The sequence below is a fragment of the Azolla caroliniana genome, unplaced genomic scaffold (assembly GCF_043228905.1).
Source record: "Azolla caroliniana isolate FFs.n. ecotype wild unplaced genomic scaffold, voAzoCaro1.0.p SCAF_6, whole genome shotgun sequence".
Taxonomy (NCBI): Eukaryota; Viridiplantae; Streptophyta; class Polypodiopsida; order Salviniales; family Salviniaceae; genus Azolla; species Azolla caroliniana.
This window is the reverse complement of record NW_028230441.1, coordinates 20,185,022-20,205,081: the sequence shown is the minus strand read 5'-3', so window position 1 is coordinate 20,205,081 and position 20,060 is coordinate 20,185,022. Positions and strand designations below refer to the sequence as shown.

Genomic DNA, 20,060 nt, shown 5'->3' with positions numbered 1-20,060 from the left:
TTCACGACATTACAGCGATCGCGAAGGAATAGAGAGTCTTACAGATTGGAGAATTAATTAATTAATTAAAAAGACAGACAAAAAACAAACAAAAATAGGATGACGAAAAACAAATAGAGAGAGAAAGAAAAAAAAAAGAAGAGAAAAGAGAAAACAAAAATAGGATTTAAAAAAAGTGAGAGAGAGAGAGAGAGAGAGAGAGAGAGAGAAAGAAAAAGAAAATTGAAAAAGAAAAAAAAAAATAGAGGGAAAAAAAAGTGGAAGCCTGTCTAAATTTGGTGGTTGGTTTGTTTTTATTTATTAATGAGATGAAGAGAGCCCTTCAGATCAGAAACACACACAAAAAACAAGCAAAAAACACAAGGGGAGTGAGTCATCATCGATAGAGACCAGATAGAGAGAGAGACATCCTTTAAAGAAGAAGAAGAAGAAGAACCTGATCGCACACCACATGTCTAGGCTATAATGTGAACACTCGAATCTCGACAATAATTTCCCACCACCATTAAGCCTCCTAGAATCCGACGGAGGAATACGTTAGAGACAGACAAAAAAAACACACCAGAATCTTGGTTGCACTTGCTTTGTAGGAGGCTTGGGGTATCCGAAGACAACCTTGATGCACCAGCCACGGAATCGCCCACGAATTCCTGAACCTCGAAGGAACCCAAGGCTTTGATTTTTCGATCGAATCTGAATAATATGGGGAAATTGTTAATCTGACATCAGAAAATATGAAGAATTGAGACTTCTCAAGAATAGAAATTTAACACCAAAGACAATGGCCAACCTCCAAAAAAACAGTGGCAATCAGTGGGGCAACCAGTTTTGTTGTGAGGTTGGGATGAAAACTAGAGTTTATCACATCATATTCTTTCTAAAAACAAAAACCAGAGTTTCTTATCATCTTCTCTAACTCTAGCAAACTAATTACAATGTTTATTTCTATCATACTGAACACTATTTGTATTTAGTTACTGCTATAGTTCTTCAATGACATTGGTATATGATGGTTTATAATTTGGTTACTTCTATAGTTTTTGAATGACATTGGTATATGATGGCTTAGGTTGTATACATCCTTGTAGAATATGCTTTGTTGAGCCAATAGAACTCTATAGGGATGGATATAACTTGAGCCATCATACCAATATCATTCAAGAATTATAGAAGTGACCAAATGCAAATATTATGCGGTGAGATAGAAGTAGCATTGTGTAAATAGTTTGCTAGGGTTAAAGGAGATTATAAGAACCTTTGGTTTTTGTTTGCATGAAAGAGAGTAAGGCATAATCATGCATGTCCTACATGAGGCTTCTCCAAATCATTTGTAGCAAGCTACAAGCGCAAAAAACATGAGACACATCCATTACATCCAAAACAATCCAGGAGACAAATATTGTGAACAAAAGGTTCACAAGAGTACAGTGGAGTTATGGAAGAAAAAACTTGAGCTTTCAAAATACCCTTCTCATTAAGATACAAGAATCGAAGTGCACAAGGTATTTGAACCTCATGTCATCAGTGTCAACACCTTAGGCCACATAACCTAACAATAATTCAACGTAGGAAGATATGTTCACCTACGATTGTGCTTGATAATCGGGGAATATTCCTACTTTCACTAGCACCCAAACCTTAGTGCTTGATGGGATTCACTTCCATACAACCAACAACAACATGTAATCATAATCACAACCACCTATTCCCATAATAATAACACACCCACTATGGCGCAAACAGAGTATGGGTAGCCCTTCATTTGGGAAGCTAAAAAATCATTACATGGGCCATGATGGTGGTGGTGATGACATCGATGTGAAGAGTGGCATGAGATCCCCATTGATGAGATGGAAGAGCTCTTTACACGCTCATTTCATCCACACCGTTCAGCTCAGTGGCGACCATTAGAGTATCACAATTAGCTCCTCACAACCCTACGGATTTTGCGGTTCCTAAAGGGGATATTGTGTTTTGATAATTGTGTGCTTAACCCATAACTACTTCTGAGCAATAAATTGAAGGTTTTTTATTGATTGTGCTTATGAGTGAATGAACCATTTGAATCCCACAGATATACAAAACAATAATAAAGACAACAAACATTATTAGGGCGATATTATGCATGTGTACCAATGCAAGAATCTATGTGTAGATGAATGAATGCAAGCGTGTGTACTTGACAATCCAAGAGGGGAGCTTGGTGTCGATGTAATACACATTGATGCTTCTCGATGGCAAGAGCTTCTCAACTTAGGAAGTGGGGATTCATAATACCCCCATTTATATATATATATATATATATATATATATATATATATATATATGTATATTTATTTAAAAGATTGTGTCACATAATGACACATTTCTAGGTACACTGCTAAACAGTGTGTACAAAAGTGTCGTTGTGCGATGTGTTTTTAATGCAACAGTTTAGTGATGTGTTAAGTGTCGCACAATTTAGTAAAAAGGAGGGTTTCGCCCATCCCCCATTCTGTTTTAGTGAAAATCAGACACGCAACTTCTAAATGTAGGTGGGGTCAACATGGATCAAAACAGGTCAAATTTAAATGCACGCGTTAACCTTTCAAATGTCTCATCCGCACGAGAAGTTCATATATAATGGTGATTCTTCTATGTAAATTTCGTAGGAGACAAAGCCATCCTTGACAATCTTCTTGAACTCCTTCCCAACTAAATGTATGTTCACATACTTTATTGGCCTTTCACATTAGTTCCTCACTTATTTACTTCTTTATTTTCAAAAATATGTTTGGTAAGATCTAATCATATTTTTGGAAGAAAAAAAGAAAAAAGGATCTAACATAACATGATGCGTAAGTATATAAATGTAATACATTCCACGTGTTGTCTCTTACATCAAATATTACCTTATATGTTATACCTTGGAAAAGAGGATTGAAATGCTTCAACGTTATTTGTGGTAATGAATCTTCATATATTAATGGAATATAATTAGTGGTGTAGTATTAATTACATTTGATTTTGCTTCCTTGTGTTTAGGTTGGTTGGGAATCATCATAGGTTTATTTAAGGTTGGACATAATTGGATTTCAACATGTCTTTTCATGTCATAGCTCCAATGACAAATAAGGTTGTTTTCATGGGAGAGAATGGACATTCGAGTGTGCATTTCGGAGAACTATTCCTATGATGTGCACTTAAGATTTGCAAATAGTGCGTCCTTTGTATGTACATGTGTCTATAACTATAAGGATTGGTTCCTTTTAGAATGATTTACATTCAGCTCATAACACTAAAGAGAAGATACATACAAATAAGTTGGTTCGCACTCCTCGGATCTAATTCGAGGTAAACTCGTTTTCATGCATCGATATAAAAAGCCTAGGAAGTGGATAGCAATATGATCCATGACTCCTTAGTGTTAACAATGGATAGATAAAATTACATATACAAGACAAACATACAATAGTGACATCGAGTGATCCAAATAAAACGAATCCAAACTTTGGATCAAAAGGAAGGAACAACCCCAAACCCGGTCTCAAGAACAATGGAAAACAATGAAATATCGGCTTCGACCGGCCCAATTATCCGCTTTGCGAACCGTCCCTTTATCCGAGGTCTCGTCTCCGCGTAAGCTTTCCTCGATGCATATCGTATGGTCTTCTCAAACTTCCGATTCTTCCGTTTCTCCTTGTACCTCATCACTCTAGCTTCTCTTGCCATAACAGGCTCGGGTGTGAGCACATTCGCGAGTTGAGGTGACGGGGAGCTTGCGGCAATGGGGGTCCCGCTTGTCGATATGTCGCTTAAATTCACCAAATCTGGCACGATGCCGAATTGATCCAAAGAGCTCAAAGAAGAAATCTAGAGGACGATGATCAAAGAATTCGTTATATGTTCGATACAAAATGTTATGCAATTGAGCTAAGATGATGACCCGATGTTACATGGAGGCATGTTCGGGAAATTTTATGCAAATTTACGGGGAAAAAGGAACTTACACTATCAATGATGCGGGTTGTATGATTAGTAGGGGTGCTGAAACCGGAAGAAAGATGGGTCATGTCGACGAATTTGGATGTATCCATGTCGGGGTACTTATGATGCAAGGACACATCATCATCATCATCATCATGGAGGTATGGATCGATGTCAATGTCGATATCGATGCCATCAATAGTGGCATCATTGGGGAAGAATGTGTCGAGTTCCGAAGCTTCCTCTTTGATAGTCTTACAATAGGTAGGGCCATTCGCACGACTCATGAAAGCCGCCATGGCCACATCATCATCATAATCATCATCACCATAACTAGGGAGCATCAAAGTAGGGACGATTACATCGTCGTCTTCTTCTTCTTTCATGTATTCGTGAGGGCCATGAGATGATGTGACGCGGTCACCACCATTAGTGTTGATATGTAGCTTGGCATCGGTGGAGAGAAGCCATGAATCGGCTTCAGCCATGGATCTTTCAATATCATCATCTTCATCATCATCATCATCACCATCACCATGTCCATGTCCATGTCCATGTCCATGTCCATGTCCATGTCCATGTCCATGTCCATGTCCATGTCCATGTCCATGTCCATGTCCATGTCCATGTCCATGTCCATGTCCATGTCCATGTCCATGTCCATGTCCATGTCCATGTCCATGTCCATGTCCATGTCCACCATCACCATCACCATCACCATCACCATCACCATCACCATCACCATCACCATCACCATCACCATCATCATGATCATGACCATGACCATGACCATGATGATCATCGTCATCACCATGTCCATGACCATCATTGTGATAGTCATTACCTGGTGCATCCGACATGAATCCAGAGCCCCCGCGGCCATGGCCATGGCCATCTGTGGAAGCGGAAGCACGGCAGTGGTAGAAAGGAAGCACAGGAGGCACAGGCACACGCTCATGGCGGCCGGCCAGAGGGTTAGCGGAATGGATGTCTGCATCGCAGGAGGCGCAGAGGGAGGCGGCATCGGCTTTGCAGGTGAGTATGGCGGGGGAGTTCTCGCAGACCTCGCACATCCACAGGCGCTCGTGGCGGGAGGCGAGCTTGTTGGCCCCGTGGACCTTCACATCGCAGGCCATGCAGAGGAAGGCGGAGTCGGCCCTGCAGAAGACCAGGGCATGGCCATGGCGGCAGGCATCACAAGCTTTGGGCATGGCAAGCAACAGTCAAGCAAGCTGCCACAGACATCCAAATTCAGGGTACCAAATGTGGACATGGGCTATATATATATATAACTTATAAGTTATAACTTATATAAGTAGAAGAGAAACATAGAAAGAAATAAAGAAAGATATACATATTAACTAACGTCTTCTAAGGCCAAATTTGGCCCATGAGACAAAATGGTTTACAACAAAAAATGGGATATTTACCCATTCATCGAAAGTAAAACATAGAGAACATAGATAGAGAACATAGAGAGAGACAGAGAGAGAGAGAGAGAGTGTGTGTGTGTGTGAAAGAGAGCGTGGAGGGGAACAAATCTCCACCACTAATATAAAAAAAACAAAACTCTTGGTACCAAGGAATCAACAAAAAAAAACTATGATTTAACCATAACCAATTATAATAAGCAAAAAACAAAAGAACTCAGTGAGGAGTCAAGCAAGCTTTTGATGATGATGATGATGAATCATGATCGACTAGCCCCCCATCTCCTTTCTGTCTCTCTCTTGTGGCCTCATCCCCTGCCCCACTTGATCACGTGCCGCACCTTCACTGTGTTGAGCTTCCTATCAACCAGTTGGCCCCATCTCCTTATCAAAATCGTGGTCCTTCGCCCCACCTCACGTGTCACACCTTCACCACGAAAACGACACTTTCACCTCTCATCCACTCTCTTGTTTAATGTCGTCCAAAACTTCCACCTAAAGCATGCATGTGTACATACATACATGCATGCATACACACATGTGGATATAGGATATATGTGTGAATCATGGATAGGTAGCTAGCACCCCCTGTGTGGTAGGGCTCTCACATTGCATTGGTATTTCGTTATACCTAACGACCGTGTCGAGCGACGCTTCGGTGCATTGAATGTATGGTAACTGGGTAAAAGGTTCAAGGGATCAAATGAAATGGTAAACGAATCTCACTTATTTGTTTGTCATTCACACGAAAATGCATGCCCTCATGTGAACATCGAAAAAGGAAGAGAGGATATTGTGGCACCAGAAAATAGAGAAATTATGACCTTTTTGTCATCAATAACACCACATATATCAACAATTCCCATTCATAATTTACAAATAATAATGTTTTATACCACAATGACAATTTACTTTGAAGAAATATAGTTGGAAAATTCGTATGAATTGGGTATATGAACATTGTATTGTACGTCTTGTCTATATTTATGTATATATTCCACGAGCTTGTAGGTTTTATGGCATCCATAAGGGAAAGGACATCATCTGTTTTTATCATTACCATAGTTTGTAGTCCATATTTATTAGTAACCATGGCGGCTCATGCCTGCTTTCGTTGGACTAAGTGATTTTCTTGTCATACGTCATAACAATGTAGATAACCACTAGACCGACCATTTTGATTCACTTTGAATCTCAAATTCTTACAACTCGAATCATGCACACAATCAAATGTTGTGTAGAAATGCCAATGTCCTTGTCCAACACACGTGTTGCTAAAGGTTCCATGAGCTGGTATAATTATCCATCAAGGTTGTTATCATTTAAAAGATTGAAGTTTGACCTTAATGTTGTCATATATTTTCTAGTCAAAGTATTGTTGAGGATGGATTCATTGTGTGTTAAGTTTTAACCAAATACATTGATTTATAATGCACCATTTGGAAGGTCTTTCTTCATGCTTGACAATTTCTCTCTCTCTCTCTCTCTCCTCTCTCTCTCTCCTCTCTCTCTCTCTCTCTCTCTCATGTTTTGGGGTACTTGCTTCATTTATTGTTATATTATCAAAATTGAGGAAGCAAACAACCTTATCTAGGCATCCGACCTTTTGTCGATTCCCTTGTAACATATCATTGTCGCACAAATATTAGATGTAACCATAAATTTACCATCAACTTTACTTTAGCACTTTGTGGCAAAATTTTCACAACCCAAAATACACAGTTAAGCAATACAATGGATTGGGGGTCCTCTTACAACTTTGTCAAATGTGATGACTCCTTGTCACAAAATAATAATAAATAATCAAAACACGTTGTTATGGTATGATTTCTGTAAAACTAAACAAGATAATTTTACACACAAAAATGATGAAAACCATGTCATTTTTTAAAGCTCAAAATTTATTAGTTTCCTCATTTTCACATGTAAGGGTACATTTAGTTGGGAATAATACATACATATGTATGTATGTATGTATTGTATTGTAAATTTGTATGTACATATGCATATGTATGTATGTATAATCCATATATATAGCGTGTATGTATCCATAAATACATATAGGCTTATAGCATGTAGAATGATTACGTAACTTGTAACTACATCTACCTTTGGAACAAATAAAATTTGCAATATTTTTCTTGGGAAAGTTGTATAAAATGTTCTCCATCCTTGACATATCAAACTTGCATTTAAGGAAGTTGACATTATTCTCGAAGTAGCAATATTGAAATAACAAAAGAAAGTTGTGGCAAGATTGCGAAAGAGAGTGGAGCTCCTAACTCTAACATCACATGCATCTCTACTCAACAACATCCCATTTACATAAGAGTGTTTAATATATGTAGATAATTAAGGGTAAATAATGGTCTAGAATATCCCATAAGAAGAAAGAGATAGGCCAATCTCTCACTATTACGACTTTTCATGAAGAGATAATTTGAAATATTGGTAATCCATAATAATTGGATAACATTCATATACAAATTTGAGGCAATAGCAGCTTGGGGCTATATTCTCTATACAAGTTCGCTATTTGAAACTCTTGATTGCAATCAACCATATTCTAGTTTGGTAGTCAAGAGGGTCTCACATTTCTAGATTTTGGGACATCCAACAAATTGCCTCTCTAGGTTAATCAATTTCAAAAGCATCTCTTAACTTACTCGTTAAGCTTATAACTTCACCTTTGTTAAGATTGGTTCTTGAAATATCATATCCACATTTTGATCAAGGATGATGAATTTGGTAACTTGAGTCTTCATAGAAAATATTCATGTACTTCCTTACTTTGATGGTAGTTGTTTGAGTGCATTAAAGCTTCAAACTTGAGGTGCTACTATTTCCAAGGCATGAAGTGGACCTAAAAGAGCCGCTTTTCAACCATCATAGAAAAATTTATCTTTTCAAGAATATTGAAACTTACAGGCTAAGGACATATTTTCTATGTTAGAACCAAGACATTGCGTAAATCCCTTTGTAAAGCCTTGTACTTAGACTTTTAATTCTAAGTATTCTTCAACTAGTAAATTCAATTGGAAAGAAGACCCTTGCAATTAATGGAAAGTTGGCAAACTCTCACGCATCATTTTGAATGAGAGACTGAAATCCAAATCTATGGCAACTTTCCACGTGCCTTTGTCCTCTATTTTTATAGCTTTGGTTATTCTCAAGGTTCACCACAATAAATAAAAAGCATAACATAATCCAAAGAGGGTATGGTGATATTTACAAAGAACAAAGTTATATGCATAATACTTGTGAGACATTCTATGTTTGCCAAAATCTCATTATAAGATATGATATGATTAATGGTGCTCATATTCAACATACAAGAATCATTGACATTTAGGCAATGGTCAAGTTTTTCTTTTCTTTTCAAAATGAAGCTACTTTCCCATTAGTTAGGAAGGATTATTACAAGGAGACTATACAAGGAAGCTCATACACAAAACGGGGAATCTCCCTCTGATCAAGATCAAGAAAATGAGACTACTTACATAGTCTTTCAAACCGACTACCTAAAGTAAGTAGATACTCATGCAAAATCAAGACTTTTTCCTTATGGGTTTGTTGCCCATTTTTAATAGTTCCTAGTATTATTCAACCAACGAAACAAACCTCTTGAGTGCATACTAGACATATACCAATTAGTTAAAAATCAGAAAAGAAAAAATCACATTTTCGTTTTACAAAGACAAAATTCCATCACTTTCCCTTACAAAAAATTCAATGATTGATATTTTGGGCTCTTTTTTCCTATTTTGAAAGTTTAAAAAAAATTTATTCTATGTAAGTTGTTAGATTAGGGCTAATTTATTTTATGTTGTTACAAATGTAATAATCCAAAATGAAGCCCTACATTGTGATGGATTCTCTTTGTAGCTAAGCATATATGCTAATTGGGAAGAAATCAATTGGATTTCTGATTGGAAGAGATTAAATGCAAGAAACTTGGGAGAGAGAGTTTGGCTAAAAGAAAGAGATTGGATATGTCGAGGATTTCATTAGGCTTCTAATAAGTTTGGCCATAACAAGGATGGATTTGATACAATACATTAGAGATAAGCAATGAGAAATTTGTCATTGTATTCTTTCTTTCTTTTCCAAAAAAAACGCCTTCCATTAGTTATAAAATTTTACAAATGAGACGATTATGTACAAATCCCTAAAGGGACGCGATAGTTCCATCTTATGTGGATGCCCACTGACTCAAGAAAGGGAGAGGACGACCATTGTTGGATGAAGGCTATGCGTTGTCTTTCAACTCCCTCAGAGCTGCCCTTAAGGCCATCATATTGGCTCTTCAGAGTGGCTACAATTTCACTCCATATCTCTTGCAGTAACCTTGTTGGATGGTCGATTTGGTTGGAGAAGACTTGCCTACATCGTTGTTTCCATAGAATCCAAAGGATTATTGGGCTGACCAATTCCAACACCTCTTGAGATTTGTCATTAAGAGGAATAGAGTGGACATTGCCGCTGGAGGAGAAAAGGACCTCTTGTGCTTTTATCACCAAAGTCATCCCCTCCTCTTGATGCTCATATCAGCCAATTGCAGCCTCCCATGATAGCCAACATATATTTCCCCACTTGATTGAACCTTGCACCTGGCATAATTGCAACAAGCGGCCAACCCCCCGCCATATTCAATGGGACGTTTGGCAGTCCCACAGAGCGTGTCGTATGGATTCTATTGCATGTGGGCACTCTACACAATTAGGAGAGCTAAGGTTCCCACGTTGCCATGCTCCCATCGGTAGGGACTTATGTATTAACAACCATTGTAAAGTGGTAATTCGCCTCGCGTGTTGTTGCTTCCAGATTTTCTGCCAAAACTTGGTGATTATTGCGGAGGGAACTTGAAATGTGTGCCAGACCTTCGCAGCAGCCGGTTCTCGGGCGGCTTTCTTATACAAAAGATGTTGGAGTTTCAAATCTTACAAGTGGCATAAAAGAAAGTTTGGAAACACATGGAAACTCGTGATAGGAACTAGATATCTTTACAAGTTATTTAGATATAATTATATGTAATCTTTGGAAAAAAATGAAAACTTGTGATAGGAATTAGGTATATTTTTCTTTCCCCCCCCTATTCATCTCTTAAGAAGATGCAACATATACATGTCTAAGAAATTGCATGCTTGGAAAGTGTGTGCCCATTTTTCTATGTATAAAGTCAATTTATACGCATGCATCCATCTTTTACTCTACCTAAGGAGTATTTAATGCTTATGGTTAAGCGTAGGGTCATACACTTGTTCCCCATGGCAAAACACCTGGGTAAGGCACAAGAAAAGAGATGAAGGGTGACTTCAAAAACTTTTGAGAAATCTAAGATGCCATCATTGTCGATTGTAAAATCTTTTGTACATGAAGTATAAAACCACAACTATGAGCTTTTTATATTTACTTCCTCATTCTGTCCACCATTAACTTAATCACTCACTTTGTCCTTCCCTTACTCACTTTCACAAGCCCTAAGCTCATTATATTTACCCATCTGATAAGATTTGTGATTGAGGAATAAAGTGATTATTTAGTTGTGATATACATAGTCATTGTCATGAAAGAAGATGACAAATGAGATTCAGAGATGACGGTATAAGTGGATGTGGTCGCCCATCGAACATTGATGTTTGGTGTGGGTGCCTTGTATAGTACTAGCACTAAAGAAAAATAAGGAAATGAAAATTTGTATATACTTTTGTAAAGTGAATGAAACTGCTACCCAATACTAATATATAATCAGATCACGGTTGCCATAAAGACATATATAAGACAACTTTTGTGACAGAGTTTGACACCTTCGTCTACAAGTAAATGCCATTTGGATTGACAAGTGGGTTGAGGACTTATCAACAAGAATGGAGTCGAGCCTGTTATACATGTATCCCCCATACATGCTAAGTGTGAAAAGGCCAAAACTGGTCTTCCACTTAGTAGTGTGTGGAGAGAGAGTTTGGAGTGTGTGTGAGCGAGTGAGTGAGAGACTTCTTTCTCTCTGTTGTGTTCCCCTCTCTCACTGTTGCAGAGATTCACCCCCTTTTCCTCTCTGTTGTAACCACTACCCTCCTGTGATATAGAGCGTTGTCAATTGTATCCTAATGTTGCTCCCCCCTGTTTTTGCCGTTCACACTACAATTCGCCTAGGAGCACCGCTCCTTCGTCCTTGATGTCCTTGCATTACGATTCGGAGTAGAACAGAACAATTCTCCCTTGGTTCTCTGCTCTACCGATTTGTAACAGTGGTATCAAAGCTTGGGAGATAGTGATAGGAAGCTTTAGAGTTGGAAGCAACGAGCGTCAAAGACTTTTAGCAGCAACGTAGGAGATTCATGTGGTGAGTGTTGGAGTATCGGGCCCGGCCAAAGCATCTACCTGTTGTTGGGTATCTCCAACATCTTCAACATTGACGAAAAGAGCCTGCTATTCACAGGTATTTCCCCTGGTTAAACTCTTTATTTATTCCCCATTTGCGAAACATTTCTGGTGGAAATAAGCTGTGGTGGGAGAGACCCCTGCCACATTTGGAAGAGAGATTTGGGATCAATGTGAATTTATAACAGAGCAGATGCCTACAGTTTGTGATTTGGGAGATGTATGCTAGTCAGTATTGTTGACATTTTGGAAATTATATGTTTTTCAGTGGTGCGTGTTATACGGAAGAGTGGTATCAATCTTTTTTGACAGTTTGCAGCTAATATTTTGGAAGTTGTATGCTTTCACTGGTGCGTGTTGGACACAATATTGGTATCAATTTTTGACAGTTTGCCATAACCTAGTCAGTTACTAGTTTTTGTTGCCCGATACTGTTGTTCACTCCCATGGAGTCTGAAATGTTGGATGCATCTAGTAGCACTTATGTTGGTCGCAATAGTTCAAGTAAGAACTATTCATTTTTGGGAAAAGATCATATTGAGATCTGGAAATTTGATGGATCTAATTTTGCTTTGTGGAAGAATAAGATGCATGATGTATTGGTTCAAAGAAAGCAAATGAGGCCTTTGGGTGGCAAAGCGAAGAAGTTGAATGACATGGATGATGATGATTGGGAGGAACTTGACGCCTTGACCATGTCCACTATAAGACTGCACTTGGCGGATAGTGTCTACTTTACTGTTTTAGACAGTAAAAACTCTGAAAAACTTTGGAAAAAGTTATGCAATACCTATGAGAAGGAAATTGCAGCTAATAAGGTGTATTTGATGAGAAAACCATATGACCTTCATATGAAGGATATGGATAGAGTTGCGTCTCATTTAAATCAGTTTGATGCATTATGGTCGCAGTTGCGAGCTCAGAAAATGACCATGGATGATGAGTTGAAAGCTGTATTTTTGCTATGCACATTGCCTAGCTCATGGGACACATTTTGCACTGCTATTAGCGCTAGTGTGCCAAACAGGAAATTGGTCTATAATGACATAAGTGGAGCACTATTGGGTGAAGAAATACGTAGGAAATCGATGGTCTCCTCACAAGTTGGAGAGGCATATAATGTTCGAGATTCTGGTTATGGCAAGAACCAACAATGTTGTCGCGAAGATGCGCGTGCGTGTGTGCTTCACTTGAACGGGACCACTGGGGTCTTGGACCAGGGAGTTATTGAGAAGAGGACGATGTGAATGTAAGATTTGGGGAAACAATGAGCACTACACTTGAGAAGATCGGAAATTTTTACACTTGAGTAGAAGATAAACAAGAATAATAAGAAGAAGATTATTATATTGATGGTGATAGTGATGATGATAATATCACATATTGAGCCCCCCCTTTACACAAGCCTTACAAGGGTTTTTATAGGTCTATCCATGCTTCTAACATGCACAAAACCATGGTCTTGGACCCATGGTTTTTGGGCACATGGTTTTTCTTGTGGCATGCACAAAACCATGGGCTTGCAACATGGTTTTGTGCACACGGTTTTGTACGGTTGTTTTCCTATGCCTTTTGAATATGAAAAGAAATACACAACATGTAAACTACTTGGTAGTAGCCCTAATGGTAAGATAAATGTCTTTTACCTTGGAGGTGTAAGGTTCAAATCTTGCTTGCAACCCTCTATATGCACTCGAATGCCACTAGGCCCTAGGATAATTTTCATATTTATAATCATTTGTGTAATGTGCGTGGAACTACACTATTTCACAATTTCTCCCATTGGACACACAACATCACGACATCCACCCCCACCAAACCGCACATCCTCCGGCATGTGCCAAGAAGAAAAGAGTGATGTGGCGGGGTCAAAGGTGGGCGGTTTTTGATTTCCTCCTTTCTTGCGCCTCGCCCGCACCGTCTTTTTGTCGTCTACTTCGAAAATGTCTCTTGTTTCTACCCAAACTACTGTTGCCATCCGATCCACCATATCATTTGCTCACCTTTTTTATTGCCATGTCTGGTTGTCATGGCTCCCTTTGCTCCACCCAAGCATAAGGCTTCATGCCTCGTGCATGTGCCACCTTCATCTCGGCCATCTCCTTGGTCACCTAACTTTCCTTTATCATCCTTTCTTGTCTCATGCTTGCCTTTCCTTATGCTCACCAGCCTCGACCGGGTGTCGCGGCTCGTCTGCTTTGACCTCCGTCTAGGCCGACTCAACTTCTGTCTAGATCTGTCTCGACCAATCAGCTTCTGGCTTGGTCGGCCTTCGTCCGGATTCGCATTCGGCCGAATCGGACTCAGATGATTGACTTCCATCCGGGTCAGTTTTCGTCCGGGTTTCGGTTGGGTCAGGCCCGGTTCATCAACTCTCGTCCGGGTCGGCTTCTGTTTGGGTTGGAATACCAACCGCATCATCTTCCATCCAGATTGTATTCCGGTTCTTCCTTTCTTGCCGCTCTCTGACTCTTCATTGAACTATATTGTAGCTTTGTTTTTGGCTTCCTTGTTGGCCACCGTTCCTCTGTATGCGTTGGCTTCAACCCTCCTCTCCTTGCCGCCACCTTCCATCTCTCCAGTCTTATGTTGGCTCTTGAGCAAAACTGTCGAAGTCTCCAAAACCGGTGTGGAGGAATCCCTTCGTATGTGGCCATCCTCGTCATCGTCGTTTCGGTCCTTCAATTTCCTGCCGCCACCTTCCGTCTCTCCGGTCTCACATTGACACTCAGGCACAACTGCCAAAGTCTCAAGAACAATTGTGGGGAGAACCTCGTCACCATCGGTCATCGTCGACTAATCCATAGACATCTTTCCCTCAACGTTGTTATTCGCATTAGCTTCAATCTTTGCTTCCCCACCGCTTTCCGTCTCTTGGGTCTCATGTTGGCTCTCAGACGCAACTGCCCAAGTCTCTAGATCAAGTGTTGGGAAAGTCTTGACAGGACCATTTGCCATCGACTCGTCCATAGCCATCTCTGTCTCGATGTTGTTTCTTGTGGCTACCTCCTCAACCACGTCGACCTCACACTCTTTATCTCCCTCAATCACGCAAACTTTGCTCACGTTTGCACCTTCATCACTTGATATTTCGGACACAATGTGTATTCTGAAATGCTTGTCCACTCTTAGAGCGGCATTTCCCGCTCTCGAGTCTTCGGCCTTATCCTTGACCCTTGTTTCTTTGCAATATGAGAAGGTGACTTGTTTCTCTTGGTATTGTCATAAAAAACTTGAGCCTTTGTATCGGCCACTTCATTAACCCATATTTGTTGGGAGGTCTCTTTTTCCTCGATCACCGTTCTCCTCGGTTTTTGCTCCACTTTAAGCTCCTCTTCAACATCACCTTGCACCTTTAAGTTCTTGAATGCTTCTCTCATTAAGGCTTCTATGTTGAGTATTGAATCTTCCCTGTTCGAACTTTCTTCCTTCGGTGGTGGTGTATTGTCACATCCCGTTCTCCTTTGAACATCCCTCATGGGTCGTGTTGTTGTCGACGAGAATCTCATCTTCCTCTCATCGTGTTGTCGACATACCCTTTCCACTCTTCTCCAATCCTCGGCGAGGCCATTTGCACCATAATCTTCTTCGAGTTTGAGTCCAATGACCATCCTTTCCCTTCGATCGATCGACTTCACGAACAACAAGACCTTATCCATCCTCACCAATCTTCGATCCCGCTCTGAGAGTTGAGCAAAACGACACTCAAACTCAACAAACGCATCCATGGCACTCCGATGGGTCTTCATAGATGACCCATTGGTCGAACTTGTACAAACTTTGTCCCTTCGGTCTCTCGTAGCCATATGCCTCCAATAGAGCCTTGTTGAGAGTCACCCACGAATCATGAGCTTCTTGAAGCTCTTTTACCTCTTTGTAGTTCAGTTTAGCCACCACCCGACAAAAGTACTCCAGCCTCATAGCTTCTTTTACACCTCTTGAATCCATCTCGACATTGTAGGTGTCTAGAAAATTTTGGACTATGCCCCCGTCGAAATAGCCGATTCTCTCGACCACGCTTTCGACGGCTTGTTGGGCCACATCTCGTCTTTTACCTTCTCTTGAAAATTCCATCATCAACTTCGACATTGCCTTCATGAGATATTCCTTGTCCATCTTCATCCTCCCCTACCGCTCTTCACGTTGGGTTCACCAAATGATGTTGCAAAGATGCGCGTGCGTGCGTGCTTCGCTTGAACGGGACCATTGGGGTCTTGGACCAGGGAGTTATTGAGAAGAGGATGATGTGAATGTAAGATTTGGGGAAACAATGAGCACTACACTTGAGAAGATTGGAAATTTTTACATGTACGATCAATAACTCATTGGCACGCTTTAACTCTTCCTCTAGTTCTTCAATTCAACCCTTGGCCTCTGTCAATTGCTTGGCCATATCATCTGTCTTGTCCTTATGTGTGGTTACATATTTACATTCATGTCCTTGCGCCAAACTTCACTAGTGTACTTGCGACAGACTTCGGTCGCTTTCTGGTCCGGTACGTTCTCCGACATCTGCCAGATTCTGATTCGTTCCCTTGATAGTTGCCGCTTCTTTCCGATTGTCCTTCTCGCGATCTCTAAATTGATTGACCGGCATCGGTTCTTTATATGGTTTCAGCCAGAACCCATTTACCCATTTTAATAGAATTTTTTCTTGTTGTGTGCTCACTCAGTCTCTCTCTCATTCTCCCTCTTTGTGTATTCCTAACTATCTTCTGTTGTCTGGCCTAGCCGACAATGTTTGTCAACTTATGAGCTTCTGCATGCGCAACTCTTTACAATCATGAAACCAAGCTCACTGGCAAGAGTAAATATTTCATGATTGGGCAACTTGTTGCCTCTCGCAAAACAAATCATGGTTGCCAAATTGTGTTTCTATTCTCTAGAAACACGTAGTTGGATACTTAATCACTAAGTATCCTTCACCAAAGGTTGTGGTTGGAGGTATGAAATTAACACTCAGAAATTGTTCGGCAATTAAGTACCCAACTTATATTCGATCGACTATTTTATGGATAATTATATAGACTTGTTCGAATCAACTACAACCAATCGGCTCTACACAATGCACTTAAAATTACGAACTTAGAACAGAAATATAGTAGACACAATATTCTCCAAGTATGATTCAGATCCATTAAACTTAATATCCACTTACAAAATGATCTATCCACCGACAATTGGTACAATGCACATGCCCCTTTATATAGGAAACATGGAAGAGTTACATTAAGAAATACATTGTCGTTTGGCAAACCGTTACTAACTTCCTACTATTTTACATTTTTCCTACTTTATATTTTTTGGCATATACTATTTTGACTATTCATATTTTCCACTTCGGTTTCACAATTGTCTGATTACTACTATTTTCAGCCCCTTCCTACTCGAAGTCTACCTCTACAGCTAACAAACCTGCCTAGCTAAGTGAACGCATCATGTGGAACACATGTATAAGAGATGAGTCTAGGTCAACTAAATGGATCAAGGGGATGTCGTGGGGATGCATTGCAGAAGGTCCAGGAAAGAGTATAGAGTGTTGGAGATAGTTTATGTCATTGTTAATACAAGATTAAGCCAACTGTCAGGGATAATACTACAGGCAAGGAGAATTAGTACTAAAGATAGAGGAGAAGAATAAGGATTAGTACTAAGAAGGGAAAGAGTGTGTGAGAATCATGAAAGGGGAAGAGAGGGAGAGAGAGTAGAGAGAGAGAAAGATGACAACAAGAAGTATATTATATTATATGAAGAAAGATACAAGAACAACTAGGAGGCTTAAGACTGACCTTGAACCGAATTGGTTCTGAATAATGCCATGTGCCTCTGTTTATAATATTGTCAAGAATACTCCTGAAGTTTCTAGAATGTTCCAGAGTAATCTGGAATATGCATGAATTTCCTATAGTGAAATAATAAATGAAAATAATATCTTTCATATTACAATGCATGGTTTAATGGTAAGGATTCAACCCTTGTAACACAAGGTCATAGGTTTAAATCCGTTTGGAGTCATATCATGACACCAAAATACTCCATGGAATTAGGGGCAGATGGACTATGAGATCTGAAATTATGAACGCCCTATTGCTTAAGGAAGCTGCTAATCAAAGGACGACAATGGAGAAGTGGATAGGCTACGAGGAGGAGGGCTCTTTGATCCCAAGAGATAGGGAAATATTGGACATGATCGAAGGCCATGAATTGTGAGACAATGAGACACCAACATTGAATATGGCAATTCAAGTGCTCACATATATTGGTCATAAATGGATTATAGATCCCGATCCGATCAAAGTACAACTAGAATGGCATATATGTACTCATGAAAACACATGGCTATATAAGGTCAGTTGGGACCCTTTGCAATAGACGTGGCACGATCCTTATGTGTGTCAAGGAAGCAAAGTCATCCCTTTCTTCCAATTCACGACTAGATTGGGTCGCCACATTCTAGCCGCTCAAACTGCCCGAGAGTCGGTTGCTGCAAAAATATGACGGTCGGTTGATGCAAAGATATGACACACATATTATGTTCCTCCTACAATTATCACAAAATTTTGGCAGAAAATTAGGAAACAACATGCTAGGTGAATTACTACGTTCCAATGGCTATTAATACATAGGCCAGTACCGTTTGGAGTGTGGCAGGGTGGGAACCTAAACTCTCATAATTGTGTAGCATGCCCAAATGCAACAAAATCAATCTAGCATGTTGTATGGGATTGCCTAGAGGCCGGTTTGGCTGTCTATTACAATTATGCCAGGTGCAAGGCACAATCAAGTGGGGAAATGTATGTTGGTTATCATGGAAGGCCCTAGTTGACATGTACGAACATCATGAGGAAGGGGTGACTTTGGTGATAAAGCACAAGAGGTTATTTTTTCCACCATTCAAAAATATCCCCTCAACTCCTATTAATGCCAAAGCTCAAGTTGTGTTAGAATTGGTTAGTGCAATAACTCTTTGGATTCTATGGAAACAACGGTGTAGACGGTAGGAGATATGGAGTGAAGTTGTTGCCACTCTAAAGAGTCATACGATAACCTCATGGGCAGATCCGATGGAGTTGAAAGACAATGATTAGCCTTCATCCAACAATGGTTGTCCTCTCCCTTTCTTGAGTCAGTGAGGATCCACATAAGATGGAACTATCGCATCCATAGAGGGATTTGTATATAACACTCTCATCTGTAAAATTTTATAACTAATAGAATGAGTTTTATTTTGGAAAAAGAAAAGTGCACAGAAAGCAAAATATCCACACAACACAAAAACCCAGACTCTAGATTGTGACGCAAAAACCAAGTGACGGTATGCATCATACTCTTACCGAGTGCTATATTTATGCATTTAAGTATGAAGTTCAAGATTCTTTGATATGTTGACTTCTCCATTCCAAGAGTGGACTTGTCAAACTATGAGGGCCAAAGCCCCCTATAGCATGCAAATCAGGAATACGCGCCCAAGTACTCATTCTCACTTAAACTTCAACTCCAATATTCACATATATGTGTGTTGTTTGCTTCTCTTGTCTTGATGAATGTTTGATGAATTACCAATTGAAGCATTATATCCTACTCACTCTACCCTCAACTCTACATACACTCCTCATCCTATAAGATGTATATTCTTATGATACTCAATCAGCATCATGATCAAATAATTCTATTAATGTCTAACATTTCATGTGACACATATCATTAATCAACTATAGGGATTGCTGGAACAATTTTAGTAACACAATGACCACCTAGTCAATAATAGAGGCATCATGGACCATGACTCTCAATATGAAAACATGTATTCACAATGTTAAACAAAAAAGTAGGCAATAAGCATGTTTTGGTGAAAAACATCAAACTTGCAAATTGAAGAGTTACTTTCAAACATTGGTTACATATTTTTCAAAACTCTTAAGTTCCGTAGTATGAACCATATGTACCATACGTGCATTCACATTCGCATAAGAAAAACACCCTTAAAGAATGATAAATACCATACTTTTGGATTAACTATTTATTATGAGGTAAATAAGCCTAAAAATGAAAAAAAAAAACACAAGAATGTTTGAATAACATTCGCATTCGTTTTCCAACGGTAAGAAAACGAATGTTATGCTAGACGAACACAAATTCATTTTCCAACATAGGAGTCTTAAGTGACTCCGACTCTTAACCACATCAACTCAATATATATAGAGCATATGCATGTACATATGTATAAACTCATTATTAGCCACATCAACTTTGACATAATTTTCTAGCATTAAAATTATGAAC

General features: G+C 39.5%; 1 protein-coding gene across 1 annotated transcript; it reads right to left on the bottom strand.

The window, feature by feature from the left end:
* Positions 1-3,188: 3,188 nt before the first annotated feature.
* Positions 3,189-5,222, bottom strand: LOC147863270 (uncharacterized). The gene is made up of 2 exons (XM_087321503.1): positions 3,990-5,222; positions 3,189-3,852 (listed from the first exon to the last, which is right to left on the bottom strand). Exons 1-2 carry the CDS (start codon positions 5,175-5,177, stop codon positions 3,496-3,498), a joined length of 1,545 nt encoding a protein of 514 aa, XP_087177629.1. The 5' UTR covers positions 5,178-5,222; the 3' UTR covers positions 3,189-3,495.
* Positions 5,223-20,060: the final 14,838 nt, after the last annotated feature.

What these genes read in the sequence shown, in the direction of transcription:
- LOC147863270 (XM_087321503.1), bottom strand. Translation starts at nt 5,177, where the DNA reads ATGCCCAAAGCTTGTGATGCCTGCCGCCATGGCCATGCCCTGGTCTTC. An exon ending in CAACCCGCATCATTGATAGT is followed by an intron (nt 3,853 to 3,989) that starts GTAAGTTCCTTT and finishes ATCGTCCTCTAG; the next exon opens with ATTTCTTCTTTGAGCTCTTT.